This window comes from Hyposmocoma kahamanoa, unplaced genomic scaffold, assembly GCF_003589595.1.
Source record: "Hyposmocoma kahamanoa isolate Upper Pololo Valley unplaced genomic scaffold, ASM358959v1 100021, whole genome shotgun sequence".
In the NCBI taxonomy this organism is placed as follows: Eukaryota; Metazoa; Arthropoda; class Insecta; order Lepidoptera; family Cosmopterigidae; genus Hyposmocoma; species Hyposmocoma kahamanoa.
Genome location: NW_020653200.1, coordinates 5,950,461 through 5,968,909, shown reverse-complemented (window position 1 = coordinate 5,968,909; position 18,449 = coordinate 5,950,461). Strand labels below are relative to the sequence as shown.

The window sequence follows — 18,449 nt, the reverse complement described above, 5'->3', positions numbered from 1 at the left end:
GTGTGGGTGTGTGTGTGTGGGTGTGTGTGTGTGGGTGTGTGTGTGTGTGTGGGTGTGTGTGTGGGTGTGTGTGTGGGTGTGTGTGTGTGGGTGGGTGTGTGTGTGTGTGTGTGTGTGTGTGTGTGTGGGTGTGTGTGTGGGTGGGTGTGTGTGTGGGTGTGTGTGTGTGGGTGTGGGTGTGTGTGTGTGTGGGTGTGTGTGTGTGGGTGTGTGGGTGTGGGTGTGGGTGTGTGTGTGTGTGTGTGTGTGTGTGTGTGTGTGTGTGTGTGTGGGTGTGTGTGTGGGTGTGTGTGTGTGTGTGTGTGTGTGTGTGTGTGTGTGTGCGTGAGAGAATGAGTGTGTGTTAGGAGCCGGTTGCGAGAAGATTTTCTGTGTCGTCGTAGTTCTGATTTAAAAGCCAATTTACCAATCTTTTTTTAACCTCAAATTTGTTTAAACTGTGGATGTTCAAAAGATTATTTACACAGTTGTAAAGGATGGAACTAGATATATGATATTGTCGAGTTGAAAACTTAGTTTTATGCCGAGGAACAGGGCAGACCTTGCGAGTTTTCCTTTTCGAAGGGTCCGGCAAGGGTACCAGGAGGTGCTTACGTAGGATTGTGCGGAGCACAAAGAGCTGCCTGACAGTCAGAACTCTAGATAGCGAATATAATTCATTTGTAGGAAATCTGAGATGTTTGGAATACATAACTTTGAGAACAGCTCTCTGTGCTCTCTCAACTTTGATAAAGGTAGTTTTTGCAGCACAGCCCCAGGCCGGCACACAATAGGTAAGGATTGATTCGCAAAGAGCAGAGTATACCATATTTAATGTACTTGTATCAGCGGACTGTCTAAGTGTTTTGAATATGTGTATAAGGCGCCTAACTCTCATGGAAAGCTTGTCGATTTGAAGAGACCAATTTAAATTTTTATCAATGTGGACACCAAGATATTTTACATTAGGGGTTTGGGATATAGGGGTGCAATTACAGTAATTGTTAAGGTTGCAGTTTGAGTGAACATACAAGTTATAATTTGGCAGAGGTTGAGTGTTATTTCGTATAGAGAAGGGGATAAAATTTGTTTTGGAAAGGTTTAAAGTCAGTAGATTTTGTGTCAGCCATTGATTGATAATGATCAGGTTATTCTCTGCTATTGACTTTATGTCTGTCCAATTCGAGCCGTGGATAATTACAGCAGTGTCGTCGGCATAGGTAAAAATTTTACAATTAGGAAGACTTATATCACATAACTGGTTGATGTAGACCAAGAAAAGTGTTGAAAGAAAAGTCAATCGTAACTTTCCGTGGAATTCAACTTTGTGATTTCTGTGTACACGAAAATGACGTAGTAAATTGCTTGTCTTATTTATATATAATTATGTGTTGTGATAGAAGTTATGGTGTAGGCATTTCAGGACAAGATTCTTCAAGAAATTATGAGTATTTTAAATCTTGACAATCTCCGTGGTCAAGTGACTTGCACACCGGTTGTCATGGCGTCGCCAACTCAGAGGTCCCGGGTTCGATTCCCGGCCGGGTCAATGTTGAAACTAACTTTTATTGTTTTGGGTCTGGGTGTTTGTGGTAAATAAAAAAGCATGCATTCATTCATAAATATTATTTCATCGTCGTATACGTAAATCAAATCCAGTTTCCACTTATGTCGTGGAACAGTGATTAATATACTTACAGTATGTTTTTTTTTGAGACGGTATGAGGAAACCCGAAACTATAGAAGTTACAGGAATGCTGTTTTCGGAATCTTTAAGTATTTTTTGTGACAACAACTTTGTCATTGTAAAATTTTTTGATCAAGTACGAGTTGACCTTATGGTTAAACGAATGAAATTGATTAATTTTTTAGTACTGATCGACTCGGTTTCATATAAGGATTATTGCATTGTATTGGTAGAAAAAAATAGGGACTGTAAAAGTTGGTCAAATCGAATAAAACGTTTTTCATACAAAATTACTAAAATCTACTACTTTTTTTATGCTCATAGACTTAAATAGTTAAGGGAGCCAGAACAAAGGGTTGATGTGAATACAAGAGGGAGAAATTGACAGTTTAGATCTAATGAGAGGAAATTGAATTGTGAAGTAAGTTTTCTACACAGTACTAGGGTCATTACGCGGAAGTTGTTATTTGCGTCTAGGAGGTTTTGTTTGAGAGTAATTTATAAACAACCTGGGGCGGGTTTTGAACATGTCTCTTGGAGGTTTGTGTGTTTTCTTAATAGGCGTTACTAAATATTGTTATAAAACCATCCACAGCGAATGAATAAAAAAGTTTCCATCTCGTTTCGTTTCTCGTCTCTTTGAGTCTTACATTATTTCTCTAATATTCCCACGCCTCTATGTAAAATATAATAGAAATACCCTTTACGCTTCGTGGCCATATTGACCGTTTCTCGTTGAACGTAACAATTTTGATTTTCTGTCCACTACTAAATTGATGGATGGTTTGCGCGATTTCGTTCACATTACTTAGTAAAAGTTAACATGCGTAAAATTTTTCATATTGAAGCTATAAAATCTTCTGGTGATAGACGTTTTATTTCGCTACCCGGAAAGATTCCTCCGCAAGGCGAGCAGTAAAAGTGTAATATGTGAAAATGGTTGGATAATCTTTTATATGGCCGCCTGATGTTGGCGTGTTCAAATTTTTTTACGCGCGAATTGTTATTATAGGTTGGCTTATTTCGCAAAATTCTTAGAACTGCCAAAAATTCGTTGCATTTTGCTGTTAATTTCATTGGTTCAGGAGTCGAAAACTAAAAAAATGTTATTTCTTTATTCCTAACATTGCATCAAAATACATAAATGTTCTTTTGCGGTTGTTTAACATTTCGGAAAATATATAGCATTGGAAAATATCGTACATTACCATAATAATTTTACGTGTACTATGATCGTTATTATTTTTTCAACCGACTTCAAAAAAGGAAGTGGTTCTCATTCGACTGTATGTTTTTTTTGTATGTATGTTACGCGATTACTCCGGTATTTGTGCACCGATTTTCATAATTCTTTTTTGTTGGAAAGAGTGTTTATATCCTCCATAGTGGTTCCATTTAATTTTGAAGAAAACCATTCACCTCTAACAGTGACTGTTCAGGCATGAAGATACATTTTTATAAATAGCTCTTAAATTTTATTATAAGGAGCAATTATTTTATTGGTTGATTTTGATATTCTCTAATTCAAGGCGTTTTTCTCTCTCAATATACTTTGAATAGCGACAACCGATTTTTATCATCTCCTGTGTCAAGTTCCGTATAGTGGCGAACTAGGGGATGAATCCGGGTTTGCGCACTTTCCGGTAACCGATTTCAAAAAAATTTGGTAAATAGATGTAATTCCACGTACTTTTGAGGTCGGTTTGTTTGGTACTCTGTACTGCGATTATATAGTTGATTGTTTTCAGGCCGCAGCGGAAACATAGATAGCGTTTATATTGTCTTTGTCCTTAATGTCCCTTCAGTATTCAATACTTAAAAATACTACTTTCTTTATTCACATTATGCACAATATACTTGGTACATAATAATCGATACATATTGACTGACCTGAATTTTTTTAATGGAAGGCATAGTTTGAGAATGTAATTAAAAGTATTTTAGTATTTTAAAGTAAATGTATGGCATTTTGTTGAATGCATTACAAAATGGTGTATTAATATTTTGTGCTTTAAAACGCAACGCGACTATTCCGAAAGTGGACAATACACTATTATTACATCATGTTTTTTACATTACATTGCATTTTTTTTAAATGATATACGGAAATTTGCGTATTTACATTCAAAATTAAAAATAAAATAAAAAAACCTTACCAAACATTTTCTATCTTAATTACCGATCAAATTAGTAATGCTAAATTAACATGGCCACACGGAATTGTTATGTGTTGAATCTCCCATAAGACGTCAAGTGTAGAATGGACATTTTAATATGCATATATATTTCAATCAGCATACCTATTATTAATTTCTTATTTGAGGTGAAGCCGCAAAGCGAAATAACCTATGCACACGACCTCGCGAATGCTGCATTGCGAAAGTTGCCTCATAGTTTTTTTACTTCGACGTATGCGCTAACTTGATTTTCAAACACTTACGGACGTTCTTACTAATGCCTGATTTTAATGTTCAAGGAAAATAATTTTTTTCCAAAAATATGACTACGTAATGTTCCAGAAATTGATTTAAAATGGCGTTTATACAATTAACAATTTTATTATAATAGAACTCATTATGTTTAATTATTCGCAGATGTATGCTTCCAACCGTTCTTCAACTTCGTGGACATGCGGGCGTTGATGGAAAACTTCTGTGTGTACCACGTGAACGCGCCCGGACAGGAGGAAGGCGCTGCAAGTCTACCTGAGGAGTAAGTACTTACTTTACATTTTACTTCGTACAGTGTTAAATCCGCTACAGATATACTTTTAATATAATATAACACATCACAAACACAACACACTTACGCAAACACACACATACACACGCGCACGCACGCACACACACAGACACACACACACCAATGCTGGCATAAAAAGACTCGCGATGCTAAAGAGATCGCGAATTTGATATTGAAATAGAAATTAAATACTGAACAATTCTAAATTTGAGTCACTCTAGTTCAAAACACCATAAACAAAACAAGGAAAATGTCTACTATTTGATGTCATTCTTTTAACACCGAGCGTACATTTCAATTCTACGCAACGTGACCGTACCGCGAGGTTATGCAAATCTGTGCGTGGGCACACGCACAAGACGCGATGCTACGTTTGTATCGAGTCACACTTGCTTTATTATACTATGCTTTTACCCAGGCTTGATACTAGACAATATTTTACAAGTATACCGGTACTAAAACATCGTCTCTAATGGTTAGCTGTTCACATGTGCATCAGTCAAAAGGAAATAGAGAGGACTATGATCGTCGTGTCGATCACGTAATATTGGAATCAAATAAATAATTTTCACGTAATAAGCAAGTTGAAGGGTTTTTGATTCGCATGACAACTGATGGTGAATGAAGAGTCTCAATCAATAACCACTAGCTGTAAGTCGCATAGTGAAATTACTCGGTGAAAGGTAAAGGCAGCTATTGTTTGTTAACGCGTATACTCTGCGTATATGGACGACTTTTAGCTGATGAAATGCCAAGTCAAGATTTCCAGAATGTTAAAAAAACTGTAATTTAATTCGAAAATAACACCAAGGTAGTTTTTTTATCGTTTCTGGGATATTACTAGTAAATAAACAGATAAGTAAGAGTAAGTAAAGCAACTACGATGAAAAGCAATCAGATAAAATGACGTCAAAAGCTTCCGACTGCTCTGCTTAAGGAAAAAGAAACTACGGAGAATTCCTGAGTGAAAACAGGAATGTTTATTTATTCGAAATGCTGAAGGCACCGCGTCACGCGTTTCAGAAAAATCTCGTTGCTTACTGCTTAACGCAGTAAATATAAGTGTATATAATTTTATCGACAAATTCAAATAAAATCATCATCAACAATCAATAAAAAAAATATTCAAATATAAGCAAGAGGTCATGCACTTATTTAGATTACTACTTCGGTTCTTTAATGAAAATATACGTCCTACTCAATAAAAATAAAATATTTAAATAAAAATATAATATTTAAATAAAAATATATTATGTGTTTCTACGTCACTACACATTGAGTTCACAAGCGCAATATTACTATTCCCTTCTCTATTTCAGTTATTACGTTTAAAGGTTGCTATTGCGGCTAGACACAGGAAGAGATATACAATATGTTTGATGAGTATATAATCCTCTTAGTCCTTAATCAATACGTACAATGATAACACACACAGTGATAACCAAGGTCACGAATACGCTGAAGTGCATTGTATCAAAATTTTCATTTATGCTTTGTCTTCTGACATTCGATTTCTAGAACCCATACCTGCTGAGAAATATTTGGGACTTAATCCCTTTTAAGAAAAGCAAAGAAATATAAATTTATTTATAGGTTTACTGTGCAAACTGCAGGCTAAAAGTTTAAGATCACTTGTCCAAACGTATGTTATTTTTGCACACCTGCATGTTCTGCTATAATTAAGAAATATCTAAAAAGCTATTATTTTACATAATCATCACGTAAATATGCTATAAAAACGCCTTGTTTCTTAACATCAAGGAAAGCCAACAATGACTCTACATTGTCATATTATTAAGAACCTCTTGATTCTAATTATTATGGGTTTATTTAACACTGACTAAAATTTATGAATGTTTACTTCCTAAAACAGATGTTTTCTATAGAATACTCCATTATTTATAAAGTTGTTCACGGACAATTTTACTTAGTCTCCCCTTGTGGTTTCTTCAGTCAAGGCTTATTGAAAATAGGAACCGCGATCTGCTATTATTGTTTTATACAATGAAGGCAAAACCGAAAGTATGATTGCTTCTCAACTTAAATTATCGAAGACTTGTGTTCGTGAAACAATTACCGAATCAAAGAAACTGTCAGTAATCGAAATCGACGTCATTCGTCGAAGGCCGAGAGCTACCACTTCTAGTGAGGACAATTTTAGAGTTGTAACCAGCAAAGCGAAATAGACGCTTAATAACGCCAAAAATACGCGCCGAAGTAAACAATTCTCAATTCTGAAACCTGTAGCACTGACTACAGTGAAAAGACGAATGAGAAACGCTTAATTGTTCTGTCGCATGACTGTGAAGCCCGAAAACCCTTGTTAAAACTACAAAACAAAAAAAAAACGGATGCAATGGACTGTTATTCATCGTGATTTGACATAGGAAGCTTTTAATCTTTAGACTGATGAATCGAAATTGGAAATATTTGGTTCAAAAAGAAGAATTTGCGTTCGACATAGTGTCGAAGAAAAAATATTAGGTACCAGATAGTATTGTGCCATGCAGTTACGATATGACTGAGGTTATTTCTCGAGCAATGCAACCGGAGATTTGATGCGAATCGAAGGATTATTTGAAAAAGAGCAGTATAAAGTGATCCTAGAGGATAATATAATTCCTTCCGGGCAGAAACTAGCAATGCAATGGATTCATTTTTCAACAAGATAGTAATCCGAAACATAGTTCTAAATTGTGCAGAGCTTATTTGGACCACAATGAGTCGGAAGTTACATTGAAGAATCCCGATCTCAACACTATGAACTTCACGCTAATGAATAGCACGTGTGGGCAGTTGTTGTTGTTGCTCAAAACGATGTTTTGTTTTACAATTGCGTGGTAAGTTAGTTTAGAATTACTTGTTACTGCCTGAGTAATAGGTGCAACGGGTGGCGATTACCAAAGTCCACTCTATTTTCACTGTAAAATGTATAAGTATAAAGATGTAACTTAGTTGTAAAAGATAAACGTTGACCTTATGTGACCTTACGTGATGACGTAAGGTACGACGTTTACAGTTATTTTTACGGAGTTTGTCAATAACTTTCGGCAAACAAATGGTTGTGTACCAATCACTATTCACGATACAACGATTCTCCAAAGCAACAGTAACCACGTGTCCAATTTTATTAAAAATAGAAGCAATTATCCGCTTAGTGGCACTTTGTACACGCGCCACTTTGGTTGGTTTCGGCTCATCTCGAAAAACCCATACGCTCGATTGCTGCTTTGTTTTGGCATCGTAACTATAAATCCATGTTTCGTCACTTGTTACTATATCCCACACCAAATTTGACGCCCCTTCGTTGAATCTGGTAAGAATGGCATTGCACCAAGTGACGCGATCCGTGTCTTGAGCCTCAGTCAAATTGTGTTAGATCCACTGAGAGCACAGCTTTTTCACACCCAAATGTTTGTGTAGTATTGATTGTATTTGACTCATGCCTATGCCTAAAGATGCCCCAATCTCATGGTATGTCACATGCCTTTTTGTTGTTCATATGGCGGACAGCATCAATATTTTTGTTGTTCGCAGAAGTGGACGGGCGACCATCACGAAATTCGTTATCACTGTTTTTCACACGACCGCGTTTGAGTTCTGCAAACCAGCTATAAATAGTCGTCTTGCATGGTGCTTCGTCGCCAAAAGCAGTTTGAAGCCGAGCGAAGCTCCGCTGAGCTGTTAAATTACACTTAAAGTCGTAGAAAATCATACTACGAAAATTTTCACGTTCACGTTAAATCATGGTTAAATCAATGGTGATGTAGACAACCAATTTCTAAAATGATGCCACAATGTAAAAACAAGTGACAGTCAGAAAAAAAACTGTATTCTACAGCCAAAGAGTTCGAATTTTCAAATGTTGTAATTACTTTTTAAATATTGTTTATGTAAGTGGCCAGTCCGGAAACTTATAGTGCGCCCTGTACCTACTTAATAATTTCGTTTTATCAAATAGTATTATTACAAGAATCGATTAATTTTACAGCATTATCTGACATTACAAATATACCGTATTGTACACGAACTGCAGCAGACGCTACAAATTTTTTTGTGTTCATTCGTATTTATAATATTTTTAACCTTCCTCGAAATGGTTTAAAATAACAGTAGCGTTTTTTGCGCCTTTTTATAATTTATTATTCTCATGAAATTGTTTTTGCTTAAGGTTGCGTTCATACTTTTGTACGTATCTAATGTGTCACAATTCTCTTGGTACAATTTTTGTCTGGTTATATGTGTCCATGACGGTTAGCACCCGATCCATATTCATACAGTCCGCTACACATATTGTCTTTTCACTATATTTGACAAAAAGTCTCGATTTTAACAATAAAACAATAAGCCATTGACATAGCCTACTCACGCATGCTATGCTGAAAGAAATCACATGTCTAAAAAAATGGTACAACAAAAGAAATTTTTTCGATTTATTTTTTTAGTGATTTGGGTTCAGATTCGGATATAGAATGAATGACCTTTGTAAATATGACGAGAATGGAAATCAACACATTGTGTATATAATAAATGCGTATTACATATTACGCTTAGTTCACGTTTCTACTCTGTAGCTTTGTATTATGAAAGTAATAGCTATCCAATGTCTATATTAGGTTATTAATTTAACCTCCACAAAATCGTACCATTACAAAAAATATTTGGCACGTCTTGTAAGTTCCCTCCACCTGGACTTTACGTGAAGGTCTTCCTACAATTTCATTCATTGTAATATTATGATCAAATTAGCCAAAGATTTAATAATATATTTAAGCATATTAACGTATTAAATTAATAAACTCTTACTCTTAAACGCCATCTGATGCCGCCGAGATCATTTAATTACACAGTTATCGGAAGCCGAACTATGCATGGCCGCGTGATAAACTAGCTGCAGACAGCGCTTCAATATCAAGCGATGCAATATTAAAAATACTTCCACATTCAATATCTGGCCATACATCAGATGCCTGCGGTTTTTTCATTGCGAACAGGACCTTTCTACATTAATTACCTTTTGATTTCACGCTACTGACGATGCTACGATGTATGTACATAAGTTCATTGATTCATATTGATTATGACTGTGCACGAGGACGAGTCGAAAAGTTCTTTGAGGCAACTGAATATATATAATAATAATTTTTTGGACGTATTTTCAAATTTAATTTAAAAAGTGTCTGTCACAAAACATTTTTGTTGAATTTCATTGGATTTGATCAAAGTGTACCTGATTAATTACTTTTCTATACCAAGAGTTGTTCACAGCGTTAATAAGTGGAAAAAAGTGTCCACCTGGGAATATTTTTTAGACAAACATGGGGAATATAGTATACTCGTATACCACCACCATTATACGACAGCAGCTTACTGGATTGCTGCATTTAAAATACGTTAACTTCCATCATGGAAGAAAACATCCAAAAAGGTTTATTTTATTTATTTATTTCTCCACAGATATAAATAAATAATAATAACGCACACACTCAACATAACACCGCACTAGGGAAACCCTGTGTCGCAAGTGCCATGGACACACACATAGACAACCACAAATTACGCCCAAACTCACGAGAGAAATAAGTGTAGGCCATACAAATATTTCTCCCGACCCGGGAATCGAACCTGGGACCTCTGCGTGGCAGTTTATAGATATACAATTTATACTTATTCTAAAGACCTTGCCAACCTGGGCATCAGGTTGTTGGCAAGACAACGCTCTTTTACATTATTTATATGTATATCTATTCTAATTAATTCTTTATTAATTAAGTTACATTAAATACTAGCTAATTTTCTAAAGTAAAACTGTCTTTGTTTTGTGTTCTGTTCTAAATAATAATATCTCTATTCATAATAATTATTTTACTAAAACATTACATCACTTAGCAATAAATTTTTTAATATCTTTTTCCACACTTTTTTACTAAACTTCGTACTTTTTCCGGACCAGTCTATTTTATTGTATATTTTTGGTACAACATATTTATCAGTTCTTTTTCCATAATTCCTTTATCTAACTCTTTTTGTGTTATACCTGTTTGTACCAATAATTTATCCTCACTCTTATAAAATTTTCTATGGCTATCGCAAATTTTACTTTTTTATCAACTTTCAATATTTTACATATTTTTCATAATCGTCTTTTTATTTTATTCTTGGTGTTTTTATCTACTACAAGTTTTATCAATCTTAACTGATTTTTTTTATATCCTGAATATAGGTTTTGTCAGTACGACCAAATATACTTAAACCGTAGCTAATCAACGAGTCAGCCTGTGCATAGTAGAATATAATTGAATAATTTATTTCAAATTATCAATTGCATAATATTACATTTCGAAATAACATGATCGTCATTATTATAAATAATAACTTTATTGTTAATATAAATAAAATAATTAAACGAAAAATAAAGAAAAATACGAACTACAACAATACAAATATAAATTTAAATATTTTCAAAATACAAACCTACGTAAAAATATAATTACAATTTCCTTAAAAGAAATTCCCCTACACTGTACAATTCGTTATCCAATAAAAGGTCTTTTAGTCGGGAACAAAACACTTCGTCATTTGTAACACTTTTCAGACTTGTGGGTAGGTGTTCTTAAAATCGGGTACACCACAAGCAACGTCCGCTTATTCAATATTCTATTTGATAAAATTTACCAATAATATGTCTTAACTTAGTAAAAACAATTAATACCCGTTTCCCAATTAAAATTTTGATCTTTTTCCAACCCTAAGTACCTAAAATTGTTTACTACTTCAATATTATCACATTTACATCCAGATTTATAATTATTAAACACTCATATGAATGACCTTACTATATTTAATACCCTCCGGTCCACCGATTTTGCAACTCAGTTATGTGGCGAGTGTTTATGCATGCATTTTGTTTTGGCAATGTTAATAATTATCCCGTTATTATTTGTCCACTTAGTTAGGTTTCTCTTTTTAAATCATACTGGATATTACTGCGTAACTCTTGTGCATTCTTAGATGCGCTTATAAGACATATCATCCGAGTACATATATACTTTACAACTCTGGACAACATTGGTTACGCTATTGACGTGCATAATGTAACCCACTGGACCATACATAGACCCGGTTGGTACACCTAGTTCTATCTCAACTGTCTTACCCTCTTGCCCACCTATAAGCACATAGACGTTTACTCAAGTAGTTCTAAACCACTCATTAGTTGGCCCTCGTATTCCACATTCATTCATCGCCTGAAGCAAAACATCATGGTCCAGTGTGTCAAAAACTTTTTTATAGTCTATAAATAGAACGAGCACTTGGAGACCTACATCAAGGCTTATGTTAATGGTTTCTGCAAAGCAACTAAGAGCAGTACCTTATTAATTATTGACAACATTGCCACAGGTCTACAGTTAGTATAGTCTAGATAACTTCCTTTTTTGTGTATTGGTCGTATACAAGCTTTTTTCAGCTGATCAGGATAAACTCCCTTTTCAATACACATATTAATGAAACGCGTCACGATAGGACTAATTTTTCTCTTAATATATTTTAGGATCTACACCTGGTGCTTTATGGCTATCGAGGTTTTTGATAATTTTTTGTACCTGTAACGCATTCACTTTCTTATACCTAAAGGAAACATCACTTTCTATTATGTACGTTTTCCTATCTATAAACTTTAAATTACAGTAATGCTTCACTTCAAGTATTTCCTTCGCAAACGTCATTGCAAATCTACTACATATATTATAGACATTGTTAGTTTTACCTAAGTTTTTCACTATAACATTATCTAAGTTAGGTCTCACTCTCCTCGTCCACTTATTAATATGTGCCCATATCTTTCTTGAGTCTCCCTTACAATTTATTAATTGTTCCCTTCTATATTTATTTTTTGCGGAACTAATCAACTTATTTACCTCATTCCTAAACTGTGTGTAGACCAAATGCTTGTTCATATTTGTAGCCGTTGCTTTTCAACTACGAAACAATTTATCTGTTTTTAAAACTATACAAAATAATTGTTTATCTATCCACGGTTGTCCAAATTGCTTCTTTTTATTATACAACTGTAACTTACGACTTTTACCATACACATTGTCAAACACACTGCATATTTTATCGTACAACAATAGCGGGCAATCAAGTTCCATTAAATTAATCCACTCATACGCATCGAGGCTTTAATTCTCTAAACGTTGTTGACACAAATAAAAACGCGGCTGACTTACCAGACTACCCTGTTTGTTATCGTTCTTTATAAGTGACTCATGAAAATTCCTATTACGTAGTAATCCGATACACAACAGTTAACAATATAAGAAGATACGCGCACACAGCGCCCACACGCCTCTCTCACTCGCACCTACACATGGTCCAAGCAGGAGGTATCGTTGCGGTGTTGTCTCTGTATTTGGTATTGCACTTTGCAGGCCGCTTTCATACAGGACGTTTTTGTACTCCTTCGAAGTGTGGTTTATTTTATTTTTTAGGATATCGATATTTATGTCCCCAATTATAACTATATTATCTACTGCTGGCATCCTCCTAGCAATATCTTGATTTCTCTTGTAAACGATATTTTATTTTATTAGGTGGTCGATACACGGCCATAATATGCATAATTGTACCTCTTGATTTTAATATTCCATGCAAGATTTCAGCTGACCCAGTTTTTACTGTCTCAAAACAGATGTTTAAATTTTCTCTAGTGTATATAGTTAACCCTCCACCCCTTCTTTCTGCTATCCTATACAAGTATATTTCATAGCCTTTTATATTATAAGTCATAACCTCAGTTTCTATTATATTGATTTCAGACAAAATAAAAATATCAATTGGTTGCTTCAGCTGACTAATTAACAGCAAAAATTCGTTAAATTTTTTCTCATCGATTTTATATTTAAATGCATTAATTAGGCTTAGTTGGTATAACGTCTAGCACGGTATGCAAGAAGACGTCGGTTTTAATCCAACCGGATCGAATGAATTTTTTCTGAATTTTCGATGTTTGTATTAATAATTATAACAAATTAGTGGAGTAATTTCACAAAAAATTATTGAATATCAATTCAATAAAAAAAAAATTAAAATACAGTGAATAGCGACATCTATCGCCAGGACTGGTAGCTGTAAAGGTACTAACTGGGTGATAAATCTTCCGTAGATTTCTCATAGATGGCGCTACGACTAAAAAGTCGTTGAAAAACCAAATACAAAGACACGACGCAAGCACATAGAAAAATTAAAGAAATAGGAAAATTGGTGAGGTCTGTTGGTTCGTTCCGTGGCTTAGTTGGTATAGCGTCTGGCACGGTATGCAGGAAGACTTCGGTTCCAATCCGACCGGATCGAAGGAATTTTTTCTTCAACTTCAACTTCAACTTTTGTATCTATGGCTCCGTCGTTTTGCGCGACGATTTAGCCAACGTCAAGGTTGAAAGACATGTAGTGCGGTGGTGAGATAGATTGCTGGTTATTAAAATACTTGAGTGTTCGATCATTGTATTAATAGTTATAACAAACTAGTAGAGTAATTTCGCAAAAAATAATTAATATTAATTCAATAAAAATTTAAAAAAATCTTTTGGAATTAAAAGTTATATACAATGCATCTTAACCGATGACAACAAAAAGTAAATATTCCAACATGATCTATTTCGTGTTGTCACTATTAATGTAACGTGGGTCCATCATTTAGATCGAAATTTTTATTAAATATATAGACAAAGCATTTTTTAGAAACGATCATCTTCCGCCAATGAAGAAATGTCAAGTTACTCCTGCTGTCGGCAAAGTCATTTCGTCTGTGTTCTAGAACAGTGAAGAAATCCTTTTTATTTATTATTATATCGAAAGGCCAGGCGATTGCTGGGTGTTATCAAGCAAATTTGATCACGAAAACATGTGGAAAAGAACGTGTTGTTTCATCACACAATAACGCATCTGCTCATTGACCAGAAATTGAGGCAATTCACAGTGCTAGCTTTAACATTCTTGACCACTCACCGTATCCACCGGACTTAACCCCTAGAGATTTTCACTTATCCCCAAAGCTCCAAAAATATCAATTCCGTGGAAAGTTTGACGATAAAGACATGGCTGCCCCATAGAGAATTTGCCGAAAGTCAAGAAAAGGTTTCTTTTTCACAAGGCTTAAAGAAATTTGACAAGCGGCATTGTAAATGAGTTGGAATTAGGCTGTGAAGAAAATTAAAATATTTTTGTTTTATTTTATTTTTTATTTTGATACTGATTTTAGGAAAGTTTTGATACACTAGTTTTATACAGTTATTATTTTTATAGAATAAAATATAATATATAAATATAAATATAATTTTATAGAATAATATTATAATTATACAACGAACAAAAGCCATTAGCGGTACAATATTCTTTAATATTTCTGCCAAAAAGAGACACGTAGATCTAGCATTTCTTCCTGGTTATCTCAGTAAGAATTTAAGAAAATCGTTCTGCATAAAAAATAAGGGTCCAAGGTTAAAATAAGTAAGCAACCAATAGTTTCCGGCCAAAGTTATTACATTTTTTGGGCGCCTATGGATTACTATAACAGGTTTTGTTCGAATGCAGACAAAAAACGGAGGTTTGTTCTTTGCTCGCTGACCTGGAAGTTACTTGTCGCATATGTTCAGCTGAAGGCGTAAGATGAGCTTGGATTTCAGAGTACTATGTGCGACTCTGCTGGTACAAGTATCAATCAGGTTACAAACTGTACATTCCGACCTCATTTTTGTTTCGTGGCACCGTAGTATTTTTAACTGATTTATCACGTTTTCTGTTATAAAACCATGTTTCTTTCTAAAACCATGCTTTCATATCGTATACATTCATATCGTTTCCACGACTCGTGTAAACTACATTTAGTGTTTTTGAAAATTAAGTATACACATTCGTAATTTAACCAAAAGGACATACCTAATACAACTTTTCAATATTATTCCATTAAATAGGTTTACGTTATCCCCCAAAAACATACATTTGAAAAACGGTCCAAGTTCGCTGTCGGTATAGACGACGACGATAAAATTATTGAACGCTAAGTGATGTCAAGTTCAAATTGAAGTTCTACCAAAGTTACCCACAGACATACAGGTAATTTTGGACACATTACATCAAAGGCAAAGGGCAAGTCTGTTAATGACTATTGGCGACCTGACTTCATTTATTGCCGTATAATTTTGTAGTTAATTACACTGCATTAAAGTAAAAAAAATTTTAAGTAACAACTTGCCTACTAGACCCCAACCAGCCGAATGGTGTCACAATATATAATAATTAATAGACGTGTGGTTAGAACATGTCTCGTTACTTCCTTGCGTCGTGTATCTTTTTATACAAGGGCTGAGGGTTTTGACACGATGAAAGATCGCATAGTGCTGAGTAACATTAGTTTTAAATTAAAGTTATAAAATTATTAATTTTTAAAAATTTAATCTCTTTTAGGTTGCTTATTTTTACTTGAAATTTTTCATTTTCTTTCCATTACTCCTGTATAATAAATACTGAAAGTAAGCAAATTTAGTGGTGTGTAATTTTGAGAAAACCTTTTCTCTACGCCTAAGGAAAAAACTAAATTAGCAAGCGCTATTTCAAGAGGCATTTATTAGTAGAATTAATATCAGAGAGTAAAATGTGTTTTTCACTTCTCATGCTCTTAAAGTTCGTATTTATGCTGGGTGTAGGCAGCATGAAATAGGATTTTATGCTCTAGTGCATAAAATAAGATTTTATGCTCTGGTGCATAAAATAAAAAACCATCACGTTAAATATTATGACTAATTGTTGTAATTTTACATTGTATTTTAATTAAATAATCGTTTATTTATATATATTTATATTGCTGTTTAATTTCCTCGCAATCGAAGTGAAAAGCAGAGTGTATAACTCGTTCATAAAACCCATTTTACCCTCAAACTTAAGTATCCATTATACTCGTCGTCGTCGTTTTATGCACTTGTTGTCTCGGTCACAATCTACTATTATTTCTTGGAGTTAACTCTACCTATTATCAATTTCGATTACTACGCTATACACAATACAAAACGCGTCCCCGTATATTTGCAATGTTATTTATTTATTTATTTATTTATTTATTTATTAAGTTACTACAAAGTTTCGTCCGCCGCTTTGTAAAGTATTACTGGCAGATCCGTTGTGTAGTCGAGTTATTAGACATGAGCTTAGTTGAGAAGGTGCACGTAATCCTTGTCGTCATTGGGGAACATCAAAACTACATAAATCATGTCACAACCTACATGCTTCCTACGCAGCGCTTAAAACACACTAGTTGCGAACATAGTTCATTTTAGTTCTACACGCTGTACACGTACCTTTCAATTGGACACCACTTGCCAAAATGTTTACTGGCACCTAGTATACAATATAGTTTTTGTCGGCAGTTCTCACTCTGTAAAATTGTGATTGGATTTATTGATTTAAAATTTATTTATTTGAAAATAAACTTAAATAAAGTATTACCAAATGATCTTATTCTAATTGTAAACTAACATAATACATTATAACACTCAGACTTCTTTTCCGAAAGCAAAGCATGAAGTATTCAACTATTCAGGCGGTCATTACAAAACAAAATATTGATACTAATACAAAACCGAGTTTTGCAAACCACATAAATATAAACGTGAATTGGGAAAAAACAGTAAAACATAATATGATATTAATTAACGTAATGAAAGAAACAAAATAACAAAATATAAATAAATAGTATGACGATGGTGTCCATACAAAAATGTCGAGCACTGTTAGTACTGTAGTTATACACTCGTATAGAAGAACTACAACACTTTCCTAGATAATAGTGATGTAGTAATTTGTACCTGTTATAATCCAAAAATCAACTTACGAATTCTACTTTTACCAATAGCAATATAGTTGTTTACAATTTACTTATTTTGCATGTCAAATAAAGCCTTATTTATGTAAACAGCTTTTTTTACATAATGGAGATTAAAATAACAATAATAAGCAATCAGTTCTCTGCCAGATATTAGTGTTTAATGATAAGCTCTATTCATCGGAAGGCCTGTGCATCTATCTGACCCTACTATGCGATCTTTCCAAATTATATATGGCTACTAAACGTGGATATGGCACGTACGTTTGTGATTCAGAAAACCAGTCAATCATTATTTATAAGAAGTCTTTGAACCAATTGAAAATGTTTACAGCGGTAAGAATATCTACGGTGTCGTTAATGAACAACCATTAACGACCCCGTACACATTCTTACCGCTGTTATTATTTAGGTACTCAACCAATTAAAGCATCACACGAACAACATTATGTGTCAAAAGCTTATTATGTGGAAAGTTCAGTTTTATCGTTCACAGTTCACGATGCACGTATTGATTCGTTACCAACGTGGACTCGCCATAAATCTAATTATCCTTTTGTATACCTTCCCCTCTTCATTTAATTAATGAACTGCTATTCGTTATAAAAGTGCGTGAAAATAAGTAAGACTAAGGTAAAAACGAATGTGAATGTTAGAAATATACATTTTTTTAACTAGGCGGCTTTTCCCGTCGTTAGCCAAAATACCTCCTTTCTACTTTTACTTCTCTATATTATGAACATATAGTCTGTCTTTTGTGAAGACGGGTAAAATGACATTTGCAGGGTTACCAGTTTTTATAAAATTTTAAGTAGTCATGTAGTTGTTGTCGACAGTTTTATCGACAGATTGTGAAAGAAGATAAAATTTTGCCAAAAATGTCTGAATTGTGAATGTAACGACGCTATAATAATTACTAATTGTGTTTTTGCGTTCTTCATTGTTATTTCGACTGTCGCACTATTATATCGAAATCAATTCTTATTCACATTTTTACATGCACTGGCGGATTTGTTTATCTATATTGTTTTAAAATGAAAACACTTATGTGTCCTTTTTCTATTTTTAATAAACATAGTTTTAAATGCAGATATGCACATTATATATATATACATATACACACACACACACACACACACACACACACACACACACACACACACA

General features: G+C 34.1%; 1 protein-coding gene across 5 annotated transcripts in view; it reads left to right on the top strand.

Moving 5' to 3' along the window:
* LOC113225912 (protein NDRG3-like) overlaps positions 1-18,449 on the top strand; it is a 128,019-nt gene that overhangs the window by 69,323 nt on the left and 40,247 nt on the right. For all 5 annotated transcript variants that reach the window (XM_026458382.1, XM_026458409.1, XM_026458400.1 and 2 more), the window contains exon 4: positions 4,261-4,378. In XM_026458382.1, the coding sequence (XP_026314167.1) occupies positions 4,261-4,378 (118 nt within the window). The remainder of the gene's footprint in view (positions 1-4,260; positions 4,379-18,449) is intronic.